Below are 26,859 nucleotides of genomic sequence, written 5' to 3'. Positions count from 1 at the left end.
AAAATGGAAGTGGAAAACCACAACCTCCTTATTGAATGTCTGACTGAGTTTGTAAAAACTAACAAAAATTAACATGTTGATGAATTATTAGGACCACGCAAGCAGAGAAACTTTACTGACTTACATCAGAGGTCAAACTCAAATGAACTGCAGTTATAATGTGTATCTGAACTTATCTGATAGGAGAGCTGTGAGCTTCCAGTATGTTCTGTAAAACCTAGCAAAAATACATTTTAAAGGAATAAAAGTCTCAACGTCATTCATTCCTCCTCAGTCAAAAATAGCATTCTCAGCAAATGAACACAGACAGGAACATTGCAGAAGTATTCCTTGAAAATAGTGATAGTTTTATGAACATTATGGGGGGGAAATATAACAAGTCCTAACGGTTATCGTCTGGTAGTTTGTTTAAAAAAAATTTTCAGTCAGTCAGGCTGAACATGACGGCATTTGACGACCAATAATGCTGCATAGTTTTTAACTAAGATGTAGTTTTGCTAATCGGAGAGGAAAGCAACAGAACGGTCCCACCAGCCTGCAGTTCTGCTGAATCAAATATTTGAGTATATCTCTGCTGTCTAATTAGCAGATGCCCTGCAGCAGCAGCTGTGAATGTGCTCTTTGTCAAGGGCGCTTTATGGGAAACAATGAGCATTAATTCACTGTAAATTCATTTCTTAATAAAGTCTTCAACCTCCTCTGGCATTTGTCTATTTTATAGCCTTCAGACAATTAATGCTGTGATTGAAATAAATGTGTTTCATGCAGACCAAGGCAATGAAGAAAGATGAAAATAAAAATGTGTCTTTTAAAATCACCAAAACTAAAAAGGGAGTTGTAAAAATAGAAAAAGAAACGAGGAGCAATCAGAAGCCCTCAATTGTTGAGTCCTTAATAAGTCTTAATTAATGCCGAGACCAGTCAGCCCTTAGAAGTCCAATCAGAGCCCCGTTACGGGTTAATTTAAGCCCAAGTAAGAGCACTAATCATTTTATTTTCATGTTAGAGGCAGCGGAATCTGTCAGTCTGCACAAAGGTGCATCGAACAAAACAAACATCTCTAGTTGCAACTTTTAATCTGCTAAAGGAAAACAGGAAATATGTCACAAGCAATTAATCTGTAGAAACGTAAAAACAAAATTCCAGGTCAGACAAACATTGCATTATGGTAATGAACTATTCATCTGATTCAGGTGAGCTGGAAGAGGGAGGAACTTAAACGTTTCCAAATAGGGTCTCTGAAAAATGCTCTACAAAAATGAATCACAAATGTTTCTGCTCAGATAATAAAAACAGGCCGTTGATGTAGAGCCACAGACTTACTTTGAATCTGCAATGGTTACAATATTATGCTGTGGATTCATTTAGCATCAAAAGTGATTCCCAATAGCAGCAAACCTTGTCAAATTCTGAAGAAAATCTGTTTACTTTTTTCAAAGACTTAAAACTAGACCAAAAATCACCATTAAGATATATTTTAATCCAAATAATGACGGTATCACGTTCGAGGAATGAATAAGAGACATTTAGATGTCTTTACAGTGAAAGTTCTTCAGAACTCATCTAAACCACGTGAACCAAAGAGATTTGGCCATTGTTTTAAATCATAGTTGTTCCTGAACAAAACAGGAACAGTGCTAAAGGATGTGATACCCTTTGAGTATTTTTATCGTGCTGTACTTTTTACTTTTACTTGAGTAATTTTATTATGAAGTATTGCTATTCTTACTGGAGTAAGATTTCTGGATACTCGACCCTCTGTTGGTAAATTCACTGAATGAAGAACAAACTTGTTGTTTTTTTTACCCCTCCAGAGGGTCTTTTTTCTGGGCTCTAGTGTCCCATATATGACAGTAGGCTGACAGGAAACAGGGAAGTAGAGGGGGGAAGACATGCGGCAAATGTCGTCGGGTCCGGGAGTCGAACCCACGACGGCCGCGTCGAGGACTGAAAGCCTCCAAATATGAGTCGTGCTAACCACTACGCCACCACGGCACGCCCATAGAACAAACTTGTTTTAACCAAAACTTCAGCAGACACAGAAACACACCCAGCTTTTATTAAAGTTTTATATTAGGGACAAAATGATTCTTTTGCCTCATTTTATAATTATTTTATTTATATAAATTTTATCAATGTTGGTCTTTAAAATACTAAAATGTCCACATATGTTTAGATTTTGGTTCATCTGATGATGTAATTTTGAAATATTAAATGGCTCATTTTTGATGAGTTACTCAGCACTTAAGCTGCCTTTTTACCAATTACTCTCTTACTCTTGAGTAATTTCTTACATGGATGTTTTTCACTTTTACTTCAGTAAAAATGTGTTGAAGTAGTTCCAGTCTTACTTGAGTAAATGATGTTGAATGTCTGTATAAATCCATACATTTCTGCACATTTTTCTTTTCTAAAATAACTTACTCAGCTAGACATTACTTTTAATCTGAGTGTGCTATTCTTATGTTGCAAATTTATCCCTACTATGCAGTTTGTTATTCTTATTTTTTTATATTTGTATGAATATTCATGTCCCTACCTACCTAAAGTTGCAGCTGTGACAACTGTGGGACAATGAAGGTTATTTCTATCTAACACTGCAGAGCTCACTCTGGAGAACTTTCTGATCGAAGAGATGTGCTGCGGTGGAAAGAGGAGAGCTCTTTGTAACATTTGCTTCTTAAAAGATGTAAAACAATCTCCATCCTGGATGCTAGTGAAACCTCGGAGGCTTCAGCAGCCAATCACAGTGAAGTAACTTATCACAAGGCCCTGGAAGACAATAGAGAGATGAGACATACGATCCTGTGGATGCTGTGGCTCCTGGATGCTGGTCAGCTTCAACAAGGAGCATTAACAGAGTCACAGAGCAAAGTGTGGCTGTAATAAAGATTTTAGTATGTTTTCCTTTCAGCCTGAAATGAAGCCTAGGCGCAAATTCAAACTGGAAGACTCTTTAGCCCCACCTGCATCATCCAGTCGGCGCGTCCCGCTCATCACCACCGACCTATCAACGCTGGACCAAGCCACGTCACGTCCAATCACCGACCAAGGCCCAGTTGATAAGGACCTCCATCCATGGCATCTTCCGCTTTCCAGCTGCGCTCAACCCTCCTCCACCCCTTCTCCACCTCCACTCTTCAGGCTCCCATCCTTCACCGACCTCCACCACCAGTGTCGGGTCCCGGGGGATGACATTCCTAACCTTCATCGGGAATGCTCATCCGAGCTGATCGCAATTCACAGCTCAATGTCCTCAGCCGGGGCCCGAGCGCCAAAGAACTTTAAATTCATGCATGTCAATAAACCTTTTTAATCGCTGTTTTTCCGTCTGAGTCTCTCCAGATTGAAATGGTTTTAGTAACGCACTAAAGCACAAAAACACCCATTTTAAACTGAACAGATGCTTGTTTTAATCATGTTTACAGCCTAATATGGGTTCAATCTGGTGTATTTACTCAATATTCAGACAGGGATAAACATAAACCTCAATTGATGAAATACATTTTACTACAACAGCCAGGGAGGCGGACATGTGGGGAACATAAATCTATCAGGTGAGGATGAAAAATGGCCACTCGATACTATCTTCCTCCTGGATCTCTGTGGTGCTAAAAAATATTGTGTTGGGTGTGATTTATGGTCCCCTGGGAGTCCGTGTCTGCTGCAGACGTGCCAAGGTCTTAATAGAGCAGAGACCGCCCAGTCCGACTCCAGACACCCGCAGCTTGATCAACAAACTGGATTATCTGGAGGCTGCCTTCAGTTTTGGAGCAATTTGACATTTTCCTGGTTCTGACTGGATTCAAAAACGCCCTCACAAAAATCTATTTAAAGCAACCTGCAGCCGGTTGTCCCATCCTTGGTCACAAAAACTCTGAGCACATGAGATAATTTACAAAGAGCCTCTGTTTTGACTCGGTTGTCTTTCCAGAATGGTTTTAAATCAGCTACAAAGCTGAAGGTCCTGCTACAAAACTCCAGCTTCATATCAGACAAGTTCTGTTTAGGCAACTTCTTGATCATACAGGTCAGAAAGTTTTGAAATTGAACTTGTAATGCTAATTTGTAGATTAACATTATACAGTAGCAAAAAAAAAAAAACAATAACAACAACCAAAAACAACCAATGCAACTTTAAAAAGGAGCTTCTGACACAACAGTTACCCATTGGTTTATTTAGTTTAGAAGAAGTTACTATAGTAAGTTCACAGTAAAGACTGCTGGGTTAAAAACAACCCAATTTGTAATCCAGGGTCGGTCAAACATGGACCGACCCAACGCTGGGGTGTTTTAACTCAACTGGGTTGGGTTGATGGTTTCACCCAACACATCGGGTTATGGCTACTAACCAAAGGTTGGGTTAAATTGACCCAATATAACCAAAAATTCGGTTGAAACTCATAACCCAACACAAGGGTTATTCTACCACTTTATTTGAGTTTTTATTTTAAATTTCTACCGTCAGAAGACAGTAAGGAGATCTTTACTGAACCAAGTTTATCGGGAGGAATTTTTACAACACAGGTGAAAGTTACTGTCATATTCATCAGATTCCAACCAATCTGAAAAATTCAACAAGGCAACGCTCACTTTCTTTATGTATCCTCGCAGTTTCCGCCCTTCGGATGGATGAGACGGAGTCCAGCGTCCAGACAGCCAGTGCGGGAGCGGCAGGTTGTCGGTCCGTCAGCGCGTATAACGCGCGGTGTTCGTGCGTCACGGTGCGCTCCGGACTCTCCTCCCTGCCCGTCAGATGTTCAGCTCAGCATGTGATGCTCCGTCCGTCCTCAGAGTCCTGCGAGCGCTCAGTCTGGACCAAACACCCGATCTGCTCTGTGGATGTGCTCGTTTATCTCTCCGTGTAATCATCCGACAACCGCGGTCATTTTAATCGGAGGACATCGCTGCAAAGATACCCACGGTAAGCGGGGCTAGTTTTATAAATGCATGATGTGGACTGGTTCACTGCAGAAGTTGAGATGCCTTCTCGGCGCAGTTGGGAATTTCTCGTATCCTGTATTAAAATAGCAGAGAAACTTTGATGTTTAAATCTTACTAAGTTGTCTAAATTTGAGCGTCTTGAGGAAGAAAACGTGCTGCTGCTTTAGGCGGAGGTCAGGAAACAAACGTGCTTGACCTTGGCTGTGTTTGGAAGTCGATGCATCCCTCATGAGGAGCAAACATATCCACATGTGCCAGCTGCTCTGCTCGGCGGGGCTCCGGCGTGACGCTTTTAAGGTCGTCCAGGAGTCTGCGTGGCTCTGATTTGAAGTAGTTTCGCTGTGTTCCAGATTCAGGATAAATGCCTTTATTCAGCAGAGTTTATCATCATAAAGTGAGTCGACGATTAATGTAAACTAGTCCAGAGACTGTGAAATACTCACAGAAGAGGTTTGAAATTTTTAAATTTGGAAGCTTTCCTTGGGAATTTATTGGAGTTAGCATAAATTAAACAGGAATAAACAATAAACATTCAAACTTGGTTGTACAAGCCAGGGGTTCTTAAATATGGTTAAGTGACATTTATTTTGTATAATACTGAATAGAATGAAACCAGATTTAATGCAAGAACACAGTCAGTCACATTCACCCAGCTCTCTGCTCACTGCAGGGGTTTTGAGGCCACGCCTCCTACATGCACCGTGTTCCTCCATCACTTACACAAACCTGGAAAACCGAGGCCACACATTTAATTCTAATTGCTGCATACAGTGAAGCTCGTTTTGACTAAACTATTGGATACATCTGGTGAATATTCATTGTTTTTGGCATTGATGTCTGGCCATGATAAGACAAAATATTTATATCTAATATTCTCCAGTTAATTCCCAATAAGTTCCCTATAATTCCCATAATTTCCAATAAAGTTTCATTTTTCCAAATGAAGTTATTTTATCGGCCTCTGTCAAGCTTGGTGCAGCCCTGGAGAAACATCTGCACAACGAGATTTCCAAATCTGATCTCTGCATATACTGTAATAAAGCAACTGATAGGAAAAAAATGATGTTTTTATTTTATTTTCTGTACTTGATAAGGAGCAGAAAACTCAAAAACTTAAAATCGCCCTGCTCTTGATCCCTATAAAATGAGTTTAAAAGAATCCTCAATTGGTTGTCTGCACATTTTTATCAAAACAACAGATCGAGTTTCATGATCCTATCCGAAACTTCCGAAAGCTGCCAATTATCACTCATGTCACTGGATGTTATTGATATGTGAAAGCAAAATCTAATTAGGATGAGATGAAGATTTCTCTGCAGGTCTGGTGACTGAAACTGTTGTTGTCTTGATGGAGAAATAATTATCGTGTTTAATGATGAGGAATAAACACTTTCATTTTACAATTTATAAAAGGACAAACTGACACCAGCAGAAAGCTTAATAAACTCCAATCGAGGAGATTTTACTGTCATTTAAGATAAGAGGAAAAGGCTGAAGGGAAACCAGGGAATGGAAAACAGCTGGGAAGAGGAGCAGACTGACAGGCTGAGAGAAGGACAGAAACAAACAAATATTAGACACAGAGAAACTACAAATGGAAGAGAAAATAAAGAAACTAATATAACAGAACACTTTCCAGAATACAAAAGGACAGAATAAACTAAAATGGCAAGATTAAAGTAAAAAATAACAAAACTGATCAATGCAGGAACATAAATGAAACCCAAAGTACAAACAGCTGGGCATCTTAACATTTATTCTCAGTTTAAATCCAGATGTTCTTCTGGGGAACATCAGCTATTAGCTGCTGGGAGATGATTGAATGCCATGACAGGAGATCCTTCTTCTGCACAGCTATCAGCCTCTACAACAACTCTTTCAATAAAATGTTTAATATGAGCTACATTTAATTTCCTTCTGGGATTAATAACATATTTTTAATTGAACTAGATGATGCCAATCAAGTGAAACATGTAGGGGGCAGAGAAGCTGAAGAAAAGTGACTATAGTAGTACAAAATTAGGTTAGATGGATCAAATGGGCACAAAACTAAACAATACACAAGAAACAGAACAAAAGAATCAAAAAACTAAGAGGAAAGCCATTATGTGACAGAAAACAAGAACCACAAATAATCCAAATACATAAATCAACCATTCAAACGCAGAAAAAGTAGAACAGACTGTTGAAATAAATCCACAGCTCAGGTTGAACCTGCTGACAACCATTCACTCTACAAATCTGGTTTTTATGGCAGAGCAGGAATAATGAAGTTTACACTGCACATGCTGCTGAACACACCAGCTAACTATTATTTTGGTAATCAATTATCATACCGATTATTCTGATGATCAATCAGATTTTAAAAATTGTCACATTCTACAGATTCTTCATTTAACCACTTAACCTTTTGTATACGATATTGGAAGTACATTAAAATGCAAACAAACAGTTCAATTAATTTCTTTTAAATATTAATATTTTATTGAGTATAGGATTAATTTAGTCAATTTGAGCTAGGTGGCACTACAATTATGGCACTTAAGGAGTTTTGGATTAAATGTTTGTACAGTCGAAGGTGTTGTTTATTTATCATAAATTTAAAATTTATACATTTTTATACAGTTTTGGTTTAATTATTCCTCTGAATATGTTGTTGTGTGTTTTTTGTTTTTTGCAAATTGCCTTTTGCATAACTTTAGTTAACGATTAATCAATTACTAAATTAGTTGGTGATTACTTCAATAATCGATTCCTCACGATAAATCTGATGAATCATTTCAGCCTAATGCCAACCCCATGCAGGAACACGGCAGTGGCAGCATAATGATGTGGGTCTGCTTCTCATCAATGGGGGTGGAGAAGCTGGTTGGAGTTCATGTGAAAATAGACAGAGTTAAATGCAAGAGTAATCTTTGAAAAAAAAAATAAGGGCAGCAAAAAAAATGTGACTGTGGGAGACGTTTAGTTGTGTTGGTCTAACTTATGGAAACTTTGGATTTTTACACAAAAAAGCAGCAAAAAAGTTGACATATTTCAAGGACAAGCTAATAAACGATGAAGGACGAATAAGGAGGAGTTCCTCTCAGCTGCTCTGAGGCTTCGACTCTCATCATTGGCTGAGTTCATTTCCATTCTGGGTCGATTTGTTTTATTTTCCAGCAGGATTATTGGTGCTGTGAGCTGATGTGTGCCTGGAGCTGAAAGGATGATGCAGCCACGGCTCACATTACGTGTCTTGTGTGCTGTAGAGTGGGAATGAATGACAAGTTGGAAAGCAGCACAGCGGAGGAGGGGCTCCGGCTAATGCGCCCAGGATTACCATGACTTGTGGATTATTGCATCAGCAGCTCATCCTCACATGCGGAAAAAGGAAATCTGTTTTTACAAAGAATAACACATTGCAAATATGTAACTTCCTGCTGAGAGGGTTTGTGGGGCATTTCAGGTCTGCCTCTTAAATCTATGGAAGACCAAACCTACCAAAATGAAGAACATATGGCTCAATAGATTTGTGACTATGCTAAAAAATAAAAGTGAACAAAAATTATAAAAAATACAAACTCAAAGAAACGTAGAGGAACAGACAGCAACGAAATACAAAGTGATGACAAATTTAAAGGTAAAATAAAATAGAAAACCTTTTTTAATTGGTGAGGTAAATTGTTATAATTATAAACAAATACATAAAAATTTCCTACAATTAAAATAGTGGAAAATTGTACGGTTACTACTGTAACATTTTATTAACAAATGTTAATAAAATAGACATAAATAAAATACATTTTATTCAGTAGTGATGTGGCCATAAGGCTTACTACTTAAGGTGGCTATAAACTTAAAGGGAGACTGCAAAATAAGTTTTTAAAAAAATTATTTAACTGATCATTAAACACTTCTTGATTTCCGTATACACACGTCAGTGTGAATAGGTGTTTACTATTGTTACTAAATATTGCTGAATGCCACATTTGCCTGATGGCATAAGCTGTTGGAGCTGAAGTGTTGGTAGCCAAAGATTGATGCAAAACTAAAGGATTTGTTTTGTTATTTTAAAAACGTCTACAATGCATTTATTTGTCTCCATTTTTAAATCTTACATGTTTAAACATGTAAGACCTCTGCTTGCTTCTTTTTCACTGAACAGAGATTATTTAAAGTTGGAGATTTATGAAACATTTATTGTAATTTTCAACACAAAAAGAGTGTTTTCAATCTGTATTTTTGGTATTTTTTCATTCTCTATCTGTCTAATAATTCACATGGTGAAAGGTTTTGTAGAAATTGATTTTAGGCGAAAGTGGATGATTCTGCTACAGAATCATATTTTAATTTCTGATTTATTTTTTTGTGTTGGGAAGCAGGATGTGGGATTCACATTTCAGTTCTGTTGTTGTAAAAGCTTTCAGTAGTAAAAAATTCATGGCAGAATGAAATCTTAGTCACAGCAGATATTTACCTTCATTCCTTTCTTTTGATGAAACATCGTACAACGTTTACAGTTTTGCTCCAGATGGGGGGTTTTAAAACAGAGAAGCGGCTTATTAACCAGCAGAGGAGCATGTGATGTGGATCAGGAAAACACACACGAGGGTTCTGCATCCAAAGCATCATGTTTACCTCCTCCACTACTGTTGCATGACAGCAATCGTTCCCTGAAAAAGGGGCCGGGAAGCATGTTACTGCAATGCTTCAGAGGATTAGAGGATTTGCAGAGCGAAAAAAGCATCGCTGGAGCTAAGCTTTTCAAAGCAGGGAAATTAAACAGAACAATTTTCAGGATTGAAAACTTTGGGAGCAAAAATGTTACATTAGGGGAAGAATGACCCTGAACCGAGTTCATGACTTGAGAACCATTAGCATTACCAGTACACTGTAAAACATTTGAAGGTGGTTTAACTTGAAAATTAAAGTCCATCTGCTGCCTTGAAAATGCCAATTCAGTCAACAAGAAAAATGATTTTGCGTTAACTCAGAAATTAAAGTTCATGAAGTTGATTTAACAACAAAAAACAAGTTGTCTAAACTTTGTTCGTTAATCTTGAATTGTGAGTTTTAACTGAACGCTGCGATTTAAACCAAATAATATTTAATTTCTATTATTTTCACTCATGTTATCAAGGTAAAATAACTTTTAGAATAATTTAAAGTCTTGTTTCAATGAACATGAGCAAAATTTCTTAAAATTGCATTAAAATAAACATTTGCCTTAATAACAGACAAGAATCAGATCAATGTAACATGCTTACATCTCAGGATACAAAAACAAGCCGCTAAGCATTCTGGGAAACAGTTCCCACTCTTTTCTTTTTCTTTTTTCATTATTTTTTTATTGCTAACCTAAAAACTCTAGTTTATTCAACTCTTTGAGGGTTTTTCATAAAAAGTTAACACAACTTGCTACTGTAGATTTATGTTTCACAAACTTGACTTAAAGGGCAGAAGACAGTAGACACAACTAAATGTTTCACAGTGTAGCAGCTAATTGAAGTCATAATTAAAGACCACAGTGAGGTAGAAGAAGCATAAAAGTTTTGTTAACATCTGTCCACTATATTTGTTCTTGGTTTTGAAACACATTTTGTGTTTCTGATTCTCCGAATGCAGAACTGGCACCGAGTACTGGACCCTTCAGGCTCTTCCTCACATCTTCATCCATTCATCTCTTCTCCCCACTCCTCTTCTGTCAGTAATTTCTCTCCTCCTCTCAGTTGCTACCTCTCTGTCCTCTTTTTTTTTTCTTCTTTTTCTCTCTGTCCATCCTCACACCTCTTCCCGGACCCCCCAGCCTCCCCGATGCCTAAGACCAGCAAGGTGGTGCAGCGCGAGCAGAGCCATGAGCACGTCACGGAGTCGGTGGCCGACCTGCTCGCCCACGAGGAGCCTCTCGATTACAAGAGCAGCTCCCTGAATGTGGGAGCGGCCGCAGGGAAGAAGATCCCTCAGATAGAAGTCCCCGAGAATGACGGCCGGCCGGCGTGGAACAGCAAGCTGCAGTACATCCTGGCCCAGGTGGGCTTCTCTGTGGGGCTCGGAAACGTCTGGCGATTCCCGTACCTCTGCCAAAAGAACGGAGGAGGTGAGCAGGGTGAAAATGTTTAACACTGAATTACAAGAAGCACAGAGGAAGGAGGATTTGACTTTTCTTTCTTCGCCTTTATTTCACCAGAAAAATCCAATTGAGATTAAAACTCTCCTTACAGAACATTCACAGAAAAAGGTAACACCGTAATTAATTAATTAACTCAGAGATTCGTTGTGTGAAACATTTACAGGCAGATGATTTCTTCTGAAAATCAGTAAGAAAAACCTTAAAACATTTAGGTTAGAACACAGCTGCTGCTTTAGGTCCATGATTTTCTTCAAGAAAATGGAGCAGAAAACTGAAAATGTTTCTTTCCAAGTTCAGTTCAGATTTCAGTCACATAAATGATAAATAAGTTCTCACAATGTAGAGAACATTCTCCTTCATATTCGTAAACAAATACCAAGGAAGAAGTTCTAATATGTCCTTATAAATAAAAATATGCTATTGATAGAGTGGCCAAGGTCGTCCATCTAACCCAGTTTTATAATGTGAAGTAAAACCTTTTTAACCTGCTATAAACATTTTGGTAATTGTGCTACTCTTTTATCTAGAATGTCTTGTTTAGACAACAGTTTTAATTCATGAGCTAACAGTGGACTGAATGTGATTATTAGTATTTATATATGGTCACAGTTCATCTCAGTTTACTGAAATTCAGATAAGTTCAGGTTACTTTTATTTAAATATATCCACTTTTCGAGGCGTGCCGTGGTGGCGTAGTGGTTAGCGCGACCCGTATTTGGAGGCCTTGAGTCCGCGACGTGGCTGTCGCGGGTTCGACTCCCGTACCCGACGATATTTGCCGCATGTCTTCCTCCTTCCCTGTTTCCTGTCAGCCTACTGTCATATAAGGGACACTAGAGCCCACAAAAGACCCACTGGAGGGGGAAAAAATATATATCCACTTTTTATTTCAAGACAGTTCAGGTAAATGTAATTCATTTTGGTTCAAATTTGTTTTGTGTGTGTGCACACAAAACAAATTTTTGGTAGTTTGTCCTGTGTGTCTACAGGACAAACTACCAACCATGCACACACACCTAAAGACAATTAGGAGTATTTTAGTGAATATATAACAAAAATGCATAGCGTGTGGAAAAAGTGAAGTGCTGTGAATATTTCTCAGATACTCTGTATATAAGTCGCATGTGTTATGATATTCAATCAAGAGCAGATGTAATGCAATCGCTGCGATCAAACAGCAGTAAATGACAATGCAAGTCAATTACAAAGAGGCATCAGAGCATAAACCTCTAATTACCAACATGAGAGCATATTTCAAACTTCAGCAATGCCTGAAGATGTTGGTCTGCAGACGTGTAAGGAAACAAATCAAAACAGACGAGTGAGCAGTAGGAAGATGTGATGTTGACATGATTTAAGTTTTCTTTTTCTGTTCCTGCAAATCTATCTGATAAAATAATTATTTTTGGGTTTGAGTTTGAGACCTCACTTTTTTTAGGAAAACTATGTTGACTACTTCTAATAATCCATAAGGAAATCATATTTTGAAGCAATATTCATGTTAAAATGTAGATAATTTGCAGATGTATGCCACTTCGCTTCTTGGTTCCTCTGTGAAGCTGAAGAAAGTCATTCAGCAGTTCACCTCAGAGCTCAGCCATCAAAAGCGGCTCATCGCTTTCATTCAGAGCACAACTGCCAAGAGAGCAGCTGCATTGTGCTGAAAAGGTCTAAATATAGCCGCACTATTGATTACTACAGCTGGCAGGCAGGCAGGCCGGGCCGGGCCTGGCTGGACTGGGCTGAACCAATCCTCCTGTAAACAGGAGCTGGAGGAAACGTGTCGCTGTAACTTTATAGGCTTTACTTTGTCTGGGATGCATGTATGGAACCGGAGGCATGAACTGTGTATTTTCACTATCAGGATCAACATCTTGGCGTAATGGACCGAAGTGTTGACGCTTTAATTGTCCCGACTGTTTTCAGCTCTGCTGCTTCTGTCTGATTTACTACGAAAGCAAACAGTTTAACGCCTATAAGCTCAATTTATTTCCTCAAAGCGGTCTGGTTGGGAGTCTTGGCTGGCTGCCATTTTTCACATGTAATTTATTGTCTTTATTCTACTGTCCCATCGTGCTTTTTTTCCCCTCATACATCTCCCTTTTTAAAACATTGTCCATCATTTTGTTCCTTCTTTCTCTTCATGTTTGACTTCTTGTGTTGTGTAAAACATCTGTGGGGGGGAGGGGACTGACTGTTTTAAATTCAGTATATTCAGTTAAAGAGCACCTATTATGTAAATTTCACATTTTGTAAATTTTTCTGCTTCTATTTGGGTCTCAGCTGTTTCTAAAAACAACCTGAGCAATAAAAAATACTCAGCTGTTTTATGGCAATAATTTATTTTTGGTGTCTGAAAAATTTGGCCTTTCAAAAACCAAAATCAGTGAGCCGTTACCTAGCAACCTAAGCAGAGCTCCAGTCCATTTGGTCAGCTGAATTTACTGCTGTGTATGCTGTATAATGGCTACTGGAAAAGACAAGCCTTTTGTTATTGACTTACGATCTGGAAGTCAGTTATTGCATTCTTGTTGGTTGTGTAGGAGGCCCTACTTCTGATTTTCAAATACGTACATTTGTATAAGTGCGTGTTTGTTTACAGACGTTTTCTCATGTGACTGTAAAGGTTAAGTTGGGGGCATACGCAGCAACTTAATAGGATTTAAAGTGACAGGAGGCCTGAAAACATCTCATTCTGAGCTGAAAAAATAGGCAGAACTGACCAGACTAAAATCTTATTCAAGAATTATTTTGTACAAAAAATGTAACAAACATGTTTTATATAGCCGACAGATCTATCCTAACCTGTTCAAGAAAGCATAATAGGACACCTTTAAGCAAAATGGGAAATTTAATGAATAAATAATTTTTTAAAACCCATTTTTCTGTCTTTCAGGTGCATATTTGGTCCCGTATTTCATCCTCCTCCTCATTATCGGCATCCCGCTCTTCTTCTTGGAGCTGGCTGTGGGTCAGAAGATAAGACGTGGCAGCATCGGAGTATGGAACTACGTCTGTCCACATCTCGGTGGGATTGGGATGTCAAGTCTGATGGTACTCATGCTTTTTTTTCTCTTTAACAGTGAATGATTCAGATGCACGTATGATAAGAATTTGGGAGTTTATGTTTTTGTATCAGCTCTTAAATCCTGAAGAGGAACAAAATGCTGAATGTGCAGCTATGAAAGTATAACAAGACAAAGCTCAGTGTGATTTATGAGCATGTCCCTTTTCTGCATCAGTAAGCATTTCTAATACTTACAGCCAAGGTAAAAAGAAAGAAGGCTTTATGCAACCAGACATGAAATTATTGAAGAAAACCATAACTAATTATTTAGTTTTCAAATAAATAAAATAAAGAGCATTTGGTGGAAAACATTCCTTCACTGCTTTTCTTAGTTGAAGGGGAAAATAAGAGCTTGAAGCTGCCATTATGAACCACTTCAAAGCCTCATGAAGGGAAACACACCATGCATAAAAAATCTTTAAGTTTTCAATTTAAAATTAAAGATCAAAGCTTCTGTAGTGTGGTGTAAAGATCAGTCCAATCAGTGACATGCAGTGTGCTTAATTGGAGAGAGTACAAAAAATTTTCTCAATAAGTTTTCTGGCATTTAGCAAATAGTATTGGTAATTCAAACTGACATAAAACAAGAAAAGTTTGGTCTGATTTAACTTAATCTATGTCTTTTCATTTGGAGTATGTAGGTATATGGTTTCAATTGTAACACGTGTGCCTTCATGTAAATCAAATATTGTAAATTTTGTCTGCTTTAAATTGCCAAGGGACTCACCAGGTCCCCAGGTGTTCTCTATCACAGTAACCAGCGTTGCAGAACAAAAGAGAAATCCCAACCCAAGCACAAATAGACCTGCAGGGTTCGTCACACTGCAAACAAAATGCTTTAATCACAGATCATCAGCATGCGTGAGCAGCTGAGTTAAAGCTGAAGTCTCAGTTGTTTGCTTATCTGGAGCAAACAGCTACGCCAACGGTCCTGGAAAGATTATAAGGCAGGGGTGTCAAACTCCAGTCCTCGAGGGCCACTGTCCTGCAGTTCTTAGATGTGCCACAGGTACAAAACACTGGAATGAAATGGCTTAATTACCTCCTCCTTGTGTAGATCAGTTCTCCAGAGCCTTGCTAATGACCTAATTATTCTATTCAGGTGTGGTGCAGCAGAGGCACATCTAAAAGTTTCAGGACTGCGGCCCTTCGGGACTGGAGTTTGAGACCTGTGTTATAAAGCAATAAAAAAGGAAAAAACTCAAAGTTGTTGCAGCGCGAATGAGCTTAGGAAGATGAAATATTGTCTCAGATCTTCTCGATTGGATGTACGAGCGAACAGGATGACAGTCCATCACAACACAGAGACACACAGAGCAATCAGACACACAGTCCCACCTAAGGAAAATTTAAAGTCATCAGTTACCCAGAACATGGAGAGAACATGCTCAAAATCTTGGAAAATTAAATTTAAGAGCTACATTTCTGACATAATGAGCCTTAGTTAGCATGCTAAATATTAGAAACATGAAGATAACGTGTAGCTAAGAGAACATTTCTTCTCTTGGCCAGACTAATGCCTTCCGAAAATTTGCTGCCTACTTACCATTTCAGTGGTTTCTAAAGGTAATTTATAACAGTGGATTGTATTTTTTATATTATTTATGTGTAAAAACAATGGGTAGGTGGTTCTTAAAGGGGACTTTTTATACAAAATTCACATTTTGCATGTTTTTATACTTCTATTTCAGTTTCAGCTACTTCTAAAAACAACCCAAGCGATTAAAAAACACCCAGCTGCTTTGGAAATAAATTCATGTTTTTTGATGTCTGGAAAATGAGCCGTCAGAAACCTCCCGACTTTTAAGTCAAGGGGCACTGCGCCGTTACCTAGCAACCCTGGCAGAGCCCTGCCACGTTACCCAGCAACCCAGTTGGAGCTCCAGTACATTTGGTCAACTAGTTTTACCGCTGTATGCTCTCTACATAATTTTGCTGGTAACTTATGAGGAAGGCGGTAAACTCAACTGATTAATTTTTGACAAGTTACACACGTTAAGTGAAACCAGTCCAGACGATTAAAATATGAAACTGACTGATAGAAAACCAACAGTGTGCACAGCTACCAGAGACAGTCAACATACCTGCATGCTGCATGTGTTTGTATGTATATGAGCTCCCTCTGTGGTTTGTGGACGTCACTCATGTGTTTGAGGATGCAGGGCAGCCTTTATTCAGAGTAGCACGACTGGCAGTGAAGTTGTGGCTATAAATACCTCAGAGAAGATCACTGCTGAAAAGAGAAGACTTTAATTATTCATGCTTTCCCAAACCTTATTTAGAGTCTGAATGTCCTTGCTGGAAAGATTGTAAAGAAGACTGGCAGCAGCTTGGAACATTTACATCCGCCTGCCTCAAATGAATGCTATTCTTGCATTGCACAGATGTTATTCTGCATTAAAATGTTGAATATCTATCTATCTATCTATCTATCTATCTATCTATCTATCTATCTATCTATCTATCTATCTATCTATCTATCTAGGTTTGTGGTTTTGTAGGTCTCTACTACAACGTCATCATTGGTTGGAGCATCTTCTACTTTTTCCAGTCTTTCCAGTATCCGTTGCCATGGAGCGACTGTCCGATTAGAAAGAATGGGACAATAGCCAGTGAGTGACGTCAAATCTCACATTAAAACACACACATATGTATTTCACTGATATATATAGGGGTTTTGAAGGTCGTGGAAAACACAGCGGAAACAGAGCAAAACTGAAGAAATGCAGGCAAAGACAGTGACGTTAATGAGGTCACATGACTACCAATAGTTAGCACAAAATATGAATTTTATGATCAAATTGTCGTGCTGGAGAGGAAATTCTGACAAGGATAATAAATGTCAGATTTTATTACCACAGTAAACCAAATGTCACTAAAAGAGTGACCTCTATAAAGCCAGTTATTACGTGTACAGAAAGATGCTATACAGAGATTAAGAATGAACTAGTCAGTGCAAAGGAGAAGACAGTCAAATTATTGTCTAATATTTGAAACAGTTAAGTTTTTTTCATTTAAATGTTGAAATATTATGATTTTTAAAAGATGGAAATATAGTTGCATATTATAAGGACTCCACACCCAACTTAATCATTTCAGTTGCAAAATGGGAACGTGAGATAATTCTGCTCAACAAGCCACAGCTAGCAACAAAAGCTAATAATCAGGTTTTCTCAATTTTTTTAAAATGTGGCATTAGATTTGTCTCATTTCAGTGCAATTTTGTATCCAGCCCTTGAGTAAAATTTATACATCTATTATTAATTGCACCCACACCCCGCTATGTAGCACTTACACCAATGTCAAAGTCAATTTTATTTATATACACTGGATCCAGTCAGTGTAGAGAAAAATAAATGTGGGTTCTGCAACCACAACAAACTCAGTTCAATGTGTACATCACTGTTTTTGAAGAACATCAAAAATCAGACAATAGTTATGTAATCCATTCCCCTTGTTAGCTTAAAAGCTAAAACTAAACAAGAAATGATGCCACGCATGGTATAAAGTGCAGAAAAAGCAAAAGATATTTTTTAAAATTTTGCTAGTGTTTGATTTTTGCATTTTCCCTTCAATAACAAGACAACTTTTGATTTACAATCCCTTAACTGTTTATTTTTATCTAAGTTCTCTAAACAGGGCAATTTTATGAGTAAACATTAAGCCTGTTTGACTCATGGCGTAGTCAGCATTAGACACCCCTGGTTTAAGAAGCTTAATGTCACATCTCTGTATTTTTCTGTCAGGATCTTTCTACTGAAAGGCAAATGGACTCAGAAGTTCAATAGATTAGCGGTAATAAAAACAAGAGCAGCAAATAAACACCCAGCTCATGTATGACTCAGCAAAGCTGGGCTACTCACCGTAAACCAGGGAAAATAGATTCAGCTGCTCAGAACGAGAAGCAACATCAGCAAATTTAATATTTCACAATCCTTTCAGGTGACAAATCTCCATCTAGTGTCACAAAAACAAACACTAGGCTTGATCAAATGCATCAAACATTGACTGTGTGAGATTATCAACCATTTAGCATAATTAGCTTAGCTACAGACTACTGTTTGCCCCCATTTCACTAGCATTTAATGAATTAAGGAAAAAAATTACCAAGATATTCATATATTTAACTTGTACCTTTTACCACTTAAGAACAGATGAGTCAGTCAGCAGCAGCTCTAGCCCACGTCCCTCCTAAGAGAAATTAAAGCTGCAGTATGTCACTTTTATATAAATATTTTTTTTTCACATATTTGTTAAAACTGCCATTATGTTGTGACAGTATTGTATGAGAGATAATCTGTGAAAAATCTATTTCCTCTGCCGTCTCCCAGTGCTAGAAACAACCAATCAGTGGTAGGAGGTGAGTTTTAGTGCTGTCAATCACTATCTCATGTGGCTGCTCATCCTTCCTCCCCCTCGCTCTGTGTTATGCTATAGCTAGCATAGCCTGTTGTGAATGCAGTCTAGTTAGCATAGCTACCAATGACGGCAGATAAACAGTTTTCCTGTAATGATATGTTGTTTCTCCATCATTAGCACATTTAGCAGTAAGTGAATAAGGTTGATTGACAGCGCTAAGACCCTCCTCCTGGTTCTGATTGGTTGTTTTGGTCAGAATGTTGCATTATTTTAGCCAGCAATAGTAGCTCAGGGAGGAGGAAGAGATTGATTGTTTTCACAGATTATCTGTCTCATAACAAACTGTCACGACATGGTGACAGCTTTAACAAATATGGAGAAAACATATTTTTATTAAAGTTATATACTGCATTTTTTGAGAAGTCTGGATTGTTTTATGTGTATTTTGCACGTTGCTTTTGACTGTTGCTCGTGGGGAGAGACATTTCAGTAATCTAAAACTAATTTTAAAAAATGTAAGCAACCTACTTGCATACTGTTTGCGGACTGTTGGATGTAAAATTCATGAGCAGTAAATATTGTGCTAGTATCAGTACTGAACCAAAGAAAGCAAGGCACTTGCAAGGCTTTAAAATTGTGACGCTTTTTATGGGTCAAATAGACTAAAAAAATTGTAACAGCAGCTGCTTGGGGGGGCCCAATCTAATTTTTTGTCATGGGGCCCAAGATTCCTGGCGGCGCCCCTGAGGCTTAGTATTAGCAAACGAACATTGTAAATTAGCCATTCTTGCTGCGAGCTAAAATAAATAAAAAAAAACATTTTCCTTAATGACTTCAGCGTACAAATTATTTACATCACCGTTACATAAAACAAAGAGACAATTATTATTTTCACAATTAACCAATACTTACGAACAAATCTTGTCTGAAACACAAAGTATAAAGATAATAATCAGCTAAATTTAACGAACTATTCGGTGTTACGAATAGATCCACCATCTTGGATCTATTTTCTCTTTTTAGCGTCACAAAACAAAATATCCACCAGGGGGCGTTCTAGTGCGGTTTTCAAACCTTGGTCCAGAATAACTTACAAAAGGCAGCACAATCTGTAAAGGACATATTTACTTGCTTTTGCACAATACTGCAAATTCATCTTGTTATTTTAGGAAAATATAAATATGTGTGTGGAATGAAAGCAATCTCTGGCGGTTCATGCTCTGCATGTTAAGCCACAGATGACCTTGTGTATCTCTGAGAGGTGTTAACTGTACTGGATGGTAAATTGAAACATGAGCAAACATACCCAGCTACAATATATTGTCAAATGTCCATCCTCGCATCGGCTCTTTTCATCAGAAACAAACCATCTTCTATTTCCACACCTGTTTCTTTTCCAAATAGCTTTTAAAACTTCTCATTCTCCCCTTGCTGTGTCCAGTTGTGGAGCCAGAGTGTGACAAAAGCTCAGCCACTACATATTTCTGGTACCGGCAAACTCTGAACACAACCAGCACCATCGCAGAGAGCGGCGGCCTCAACATCAAAATGACCTTATCTCTGCTGGTGGCCTGGATAATTGTCTGCCTTGCTGTCATTAAAGGAATCGCCTCTTCTGGGAAGGTAGTGGGAATGGAGAAAACATTAGAGAACGTCAATGTTTTTCGTTTCTTAGAGTGCATTTTTCTTCTGCAGGTGATGTACTTCAGCTCTCTTTTCCCTTATGTGGTGCTCTTCTGCTTCTTGGTCAGAGGTTTAATGCTCAAAGGATCAGTAGATGGGATCGCTCATATGTTTACTCCAAAGGTGAGCCTGATTAAATGATGTTACCTCCAGAAACTACCCACCAGTCAAGTAGCTCCTAATAATCACGCCTCGTCTCTCAGCTGGAGAAGATGCTGGAGCCGCAGATTTGGAGGGAAGCAGCCACTCAGGTGTTCTTTGCTCTGGGTTTGGGGTTCGGAGGCGTCATAGCTTTCTCCAGTTACAACAAAATGGACAACAACTGCCACTTCGACGCTGTGCTCGTCTCCTTCATCAACTTCTTCACCTCAATTCTGGCCACGCTGGTGGTGTTCGCCGTGCTGGGGTTCAAGGCCAACATCATGAATGAAAAATGTGTTGCAGAGTAAGTCCGACACTCGCTCTCAGTGAAATAAAAACCGTAATATGAGCACAATGTTTGGATTACATCATGTAAAAACGTTTTGTTGTGATTTCCCGACATTATTTAGCTGCTTAAGCTAACTAATTTTCAATCTGCTGTTGCAGTATCCTGGTTGGCTACTTAATTTTTGTGGAAACTAAAATAAAAATAGAAAGAATTGTGTTTGTGCTCCACGCTGAATTGAACACAGAAATGTTTTTGAAAAATAAATGTTTATAAGTATTATGTGGAATACAATACACTTGCACTGTACTTTTGATTTTGATCATATTGGACTATGATCAGTTGCACCACACCATTCAATAATATACAAATAAATAAAAATACACCAAGTAAAGCAACAATGCAGCCCAACAATGCACATATCAAGCAATATAGCAATGTATATTTTAACAAAATGCACAGGCAACAGCGCACGAAATTGAACACCCAGCAATTTAGCAAAACTTTTCTATATTCCCCAGTTAAGGTCAACATCAGTCCATATTGCTCAAACAGCACAGTATGAAAAAAAATTTTCAGAAAAGATTGTATAAGAATAGAAAAGTAACTCTCATCCATTACTTGTAAATAAAATCCCTGCTATCCCTGTTACAGTCTTTAAATGCTTTACAAATATAATGACTAGCCTATTATTGATTGTTTTTCTAAGACCTCATTATAGATTTATTCTTGTTTGGTATAAAAACTAAAGCTCAAGTAGATTATTATCTGTAAATAGAATAGAATAAGCAAATATACAGAACACTGAGTGTGATTACGACCTTATTTCTTGTACACTTCAAGCTGAAAACATATTTTCTGTCCAGGTGTGGCTTGTTCTTGTTGAGCTTCATATCTGTCATTAGCTGTATGTTTGTTACATGATCGTTCTACTTTTCAATGTCTGTAGAAATGGAGAAAAGATCCTGGGATACCTCAACGCCAACGTCCTGAGTCACGATCTCATTCCTCCTCACGTGAACTTTTCCCATCTCACCCCATCAGACTACGCTGACGTGTACAGCATCATCAAGACGGTAAAGGAGGACGGCTTTGCCAAGCTGGGTCTGGAGCCCTGTGTCCTGGAGGACGAACTCAACAAGGCGAGTGTTTATGACACATCGACAATCTGCTGACCCACAGCATGAACAGCGTCTCATTGCCTGGATCGTCTCTCTGTAGGCAGTTCAGGGCACTGGCCTGGCCTTCATTGCCTTCACGGAGGCCATGACCCATTTCCCAGCATCCCCTTTCTGGTCTGTAATGTTCTTCTTCATGCTAATCAACCTTGGCTTGGGCAGCATGATTGGCACCATGACTGGCATCACCACACCCGTCCTTGACGCCTACAAAGTTCAGAAAGAGCTTTTAACAGGTACTCCCAGCTCTCCCCACCAACTTCCTGTCCCGGCTCCCTTCCTACTCCCTCACAAACTCTGAACTCAGCACTTATGATTTATTAAAATACATCCGGGAATAGCCTGCATTAAGCTTTGTATCAATGCTACACGTGTATTGAATGGTAAAGCATTAATAGGATTTGGAACCAGTAATGGGCTGGAAAACAGTGTTGATATTTTTCCATATTCCTCTCAGAATAGCTCTGATGTTTCCTCTTGTCTGTGTGTTTTTTTCAGTGGGCTGCTGCATTGTGGCCTTCCTCTGTGGGTTGTTGTTTGTTCAGCGTTCAGGAAATTATTTCGTCACCATGTTTGATGATTACTCAGCCGGTTTGCCCCTCACCGTTGTAGTGATCCTGGAAAATGTCTCTGTCGCTTGGATTTACGGCACTAAACGGTAAGACTGTGAGTGCGTTACTGTAGAAAGTGCTTTACAAAAGTATTTGTACACACTGACTGACTTAAGGTTAAGTTACAGCCAAAACGTTATAGCACTCTTTTAGGATTTTATCGCAAAGTATAGCATAATAATGACCTAAATTTTATTTTTTTAGAAATAAAATTCAGTAATTTTGTGATTCCTTACTTGGATCCCCCTAAAGTGCAATTTGATGGAGGTAAATGCAGAATAATCCAGAAAGAAACCCCATTTAGAGGTTGCAAAAGTTTTGAGTTTTACTTTCTAGCAGGACAACAACCCTGACCAAACAGCCAGAATTACAGTAAGACAGCCTAGTCAAAGTCCAGACCTAAATCCAGCCTATAATCTTTGGTGAACCTTTAAAAATACCATTGACCATCCAATCTGAATTTGCAAGAGGTTTTTTTTACAAGGGCAAATATATAAAAATATCCTTGTCTAGATGGTCACTGTCACCAATAATCAGCTTTTGTAGCCGATTATTGGTGATATTTTATTGTCTATATTTTATTTTATTTGCGCTATTTATGTTATAAAATGTATATTTGTCAGGTACAAATACATGCCGCATTTTTCTTATTTTATTTGTAATAACCTTTAAAATGATGGTCCACTTTGTGTCAGTATATTATGAAAACTTCCAATGCAAGCAGATTTAAGGTCAAAGGTCAAAATTATTTATATAGCATATTTCCAACAAAGTGCTTTACAATAAAATAAAAACTTTAAGACCCTTGTTATTAAATGGAAAAATGTGGTCAAAAAGGGTCATAAAGTTTTTGAAGTAATTTTGTGTTCCTGCTACTCGTCTATTTTGTCTTATGTAATTGTTGTTGTCATCTTTTTGTCAGCTTCATGCAAGACTTGGAGGACATGTTGGGTTTTCGACCGTCTATAATCTACTTCTACCTGTGGAAGTACGTCTCTCCTCTTTGTCTCATCGTCCTCATCTCAGCCACAGTCATAGAGATGGCCATCAGCCCACCTGGATACAACGCCTGGGTTCAAGACCTGGTCAGTTTATGTGTGTGAGGGTTTGGGTTTTCTGTGAGTTTTTTCAGTTAATTTAGTTCCTGTGTTGTCCCAGCTGCCTCTCGTTCCCCTGGTTAATCCGTCATGTATTAAAGCTCACCTGTGTTCCCTGTTCCCGGTCCGATCCTGGTCTTTTTTTCATTTGCTGTCTTGTCAAGTCGTGTGCCATCATCATACCACTGTGGCCTTCCAGACTTCCTGTTCGTGTTGCTCACCTGTGGGTCCTGGCTTGGTGTACCTTTGGACGTCATTAAACTCATTTTTGCACCTAGCCTGGGTCTGACCGCATCTATCCTCACCACCTCCACAAATACTTCATGACCATGTGTTTCTGTTTCTAACCCAAGAAAATCTCTATTAAGAGACCAAAGCTGCTTCATCGATAATGGTTGACCGAAGGCTTTTGTTCTCCTCCATAGATCAGCAACAGTAAGAAAACTATTGGTGTTATTAGACTCCAGTTATGCTTTTTGTTGGTTGCTGTGGTTTGGTGTTTGGGTCAGTGCCTTAGCAATAGTGAGAGAGGTTCCTCAAGCTGTTAATTGTTGTTTAGCTGTTCTGTTAAAGGTTGAGGCAGGTGAGACTTTCATGTGAACGCAAAGTCCACAAATCGTCAAGCTAATTAATCTTGTTGGAGTCTTCTGACTGGTGGCTTTAGGAAGAAGACCGAAGAAGGCTCCAAATAAGGAACTGAATGTCATTGATAGAACTTGCCAAGACATTTCCTGGTAAAAACCAGCCTCTTGTTTTATGCTTTTCTTCGTAAATAGAGTCTGTGCTCTTTGCTATTGAGAAACACTTGCTTCCTGGAGGCGTGGACTCTGTTGAATTTTAAAATTTTACCCAATTATATTAATGTTAATTCAATGTGTCTGTGCCCAAAACAGACACATCCTTTGCTGCTGTTGCTAAAACTACAGGCAGACTGTAATTCTAAAGCGACGCAGAAAATCAATGGCGTCATTTACAACTTTGCTTTCTATTCGCTGATTCCAGTTTAATGGGAGAAATCCCAGATGGAAAGCTGAAGGGAGATGAGAATCAAGCAGAGTTGCGTATGAGAGCGATGGCCAAACCAGCCATGATGATCATTTGAGAAGAAGGAGTAAGAAATTATTCATGAAATGGATGTTAAGAATAGAAAGAGTTAACAGAGGAGAACAATAAACATGGATGACTCACTTAATTGATTTTTTTGTTGGAGCGTAACTGAATCTGCACTGGGAGGAACTTTATCATAGATTAGTGTGACAGAAACAAACTGAAATGATTTGGTAGGCAATAACTTTACAGATTTGTAAAAGATTTTTGAAAAGTATGCATCCTTTTTGTACCCGTTCACAATTATGTGCTACTTTTTGTGTCTATCCCAAAAAATACGTTGTAGTAAGAGGCTGTAAATTAATAAAATGAGAAAAGTTTTAGGAATATGACATGAAGTGGAGCTGTTCTATCTTTAGAAGTGTAAATATTTCTCCTTGTGTTTATTTTAAGCTGCACATGTCTATCCCTACAGGCTCAGGAACGTTTCCAAAGCTACCCTCCCTGGGCTCTGGCCATGTGCTTCGCTCTCATCATAGTGGCCATGCTTCCTCTCCCAATCGTCTTCATCGCACGCCACTTCAACTTGATGTCAGACGGCTCCAACAAGCTGTCTGTCTCCTACCGTAAAACCATGATGAAAGACATCTCCAACCTTGAGGAACAAGACGAGGCCAGATTCATCCTCGGTGCCAAGCCTGGCGACACGCCATTGTCAGGTGTAGCCCGCAAACCCTACGTGACTCCTGCAGGGAACAAATCTGTGGATCCCAACTCTCTGTCTCCAAATGTCTGCTACGGTACGAGCTACCAAAACACTGCGATAAGTCCCACAACACCAACAACGCCGCCTACTCCTCTCACACCTCTCACACCAGAGTCAGACTCTTGACTTTCCTCTTACTAAAACCAATCCAACATGCAGTTTAACTTCCAGCCTTTTCCCTGCTGATATTACAAAACCTTCAAAACAATGTTTTGAAGCATGTACAACACAGAAAATGTTAGTTTTCTTGTAAAGTATACGCTTCAAAACAGTTTTTTTGCTTTTCTTGATCAGATTGAAGCCATACACTGGGTAAAACAAGGTATTGTTAGTCCAATATGCAGTGAGTCTGAGATGAACACACACAAAAAACATCTAAAAAAAACTACATTTAGTTTTCTGAATGTGTTTCTGTGTGATATTTATATAAGGCTGCTGTAAAGACGTACAAATCTGTTTCATTCAAACCCAAAGTTAACCACCTTCAGGATTTTATGTAGCGATCTTCGTTCAGTCTGTAAATATGGATGTACAGTTAGTTAGAGAAGCCTGTAGATTTTACTATGTGGAGATTAAAGCACCAATGTCATTCTCCATCACACACACACGTGTCACGTTATGTAGAAGTTAATCGTTTTAGATTCTCCACCAAAGAGTAAAAACAACAAAACACTTGAATTCAGGAAAAGAATGTGAGACTCACATGTGTTGAGTTGGAGTAAAAGTTTATTTTATTAATTTTATTTTATACTCATGAGACTGGAACACAACCCTATATGGTATGTTTTATATGTGTGGGAGGCACAATATGTTCCTGCTACTTTAAAGCTAATCTGAAGTCGAAACTGTTTGATTGATGCTACAAAAGCACATGTGTATTTTTACAATTCATGTCCACAAGTAAATCACTGATTGTAATTGTCTTATTGGTAAAGAGATGCACAATTCAAAATGTACTTCTATAACTAACAACAGCTTCCTTTCCACTTCCTGGCTTCCCTGGTAAAGATGTGTGAAAAGCTACAAAATGTTTAAATCTCTATTGTAGCAGCTTGATTTTACTAAAAGATAATTCTTTGAGAAAATAATTCTTCAGTTCCTGTAAACTTATTCAGTGTGTGCAAAAACATTACCACTAGAAAATAATTGTTTTTAATAAAATCGTGTGTGGTGTCATTATTGGCAATTTATTGCAATTTCTTTTTTGCAATAAATTTATTGATCAAAGTGTCTAAAAACTTTAATTTTGATATAAATTTGACATGACACAGAGGTGTTGTGATTTGTAGTTGTACCCAAATGCAAACCTCAAGGTGGCAGCGTCACGGTGATGACGCTGCCACCTTGAGGTTTGCATTTGGGTACAACTACAAATCACAACACCTCTGTGTCATGTAGCGTCACGGTGATGACGCTGCCACCACTTTAAAGAGAATATTTAAAAAACAAGAGAACCAAGAAAAACAGAGTGAAAGCAGCAAAAACATTATGGCAATCAGGAGAATCTGGTAAAAAACTGAGAGGTTTTTCACCATGGAGCGACGCCAGGTGTGACGAATCAGGAGAAT

General features: G+C 38.5%; 1 protein-coding gene across 1 annotated transcript; it reads left to right on the top strand.

The window, feature by feature from the left end:
• The first annotated feature begins 4,604 nt into the window (after positions 1–4,604).
• On the top strand, positions 4,605–26,582 carry LOC102226739 (sodium-dependent neutral amino acid transporter SLC6A17-like). Its single transcript, XM_023353543.1, has 12 exons — positions 4,605–4,924; positions 10,552–11,023; positions 13,953–14,110; positions 16,609–16,735; positions 19,924–20,105; positions 20,178–20,288; positions 20,369–20,610; positions 21,542–21,734; positions 21,814–22,006; positions 22,269–22,428; positions 23,304–23,466; positions 25,001–26,582. Exons 2-12 carry the CDS (start codon positions 10,741–10,743, stop codon positions 25,415–25,417), a joined length of 2,229 nt encoding a protein of 742 aa, XP_023209311.1. The 5' UTR covers positions 4,605–4,924; positions 10,552–10,740; the 3' UTR covers positions 25,418–26,582.
• Positions 26,583–26,859: the final 277 nt, after the last annotated feature.

Source organism: Xiphophorus maculatus, chromosome 20, assembly GCF_002775205.1.
Source record: "Xiphophorus maculatus strain JP 163 A chromosome 20, X_maculatus-5.0-male, whole genome shotgun sequence".
In the NCBI taxonomy this organism is placed as follows: domain Eukaryota; kingdom Metazoa; phylum Chordata; class Actinopteri; order Cyprinodontiformes; family Poeciliidae; genus Xiphophorus; species Xiphophorus maculatus.
Note: the sequence above shows the minus strand (reverse complement) of the source record. Positions and strands in the feature narration are given on the sequence as shown.

What these genes read in the sequence shown, in the direction of transcription:
- LOC102226739 (XM_023353543.1), top strand. Translation starts at nt 10,741, where the DNA reads ATGCCTAAGACCAGCAAGGTGGTGCAGCGCGAGCAGAGCCATGAGCAC. An exon ending in AAAGAATGGGACAATAGCCA is followed by an intron (nt 16,736 to 19,923) that starts GTGAGTGACGTC and finishes TGCTGTGTCCAG; the next exon opens with TTGTGGAGCCAGAGTGTGAC. An exon ending in TGGATTTACGGCACTAAACG is followed by an intron (nt 22,429 to 23,303) that starts GTAAGACTGTGA and finishes TCTTTTTGTCAG; the next exon opens with CTTCATGCAAGACTTGGAGG.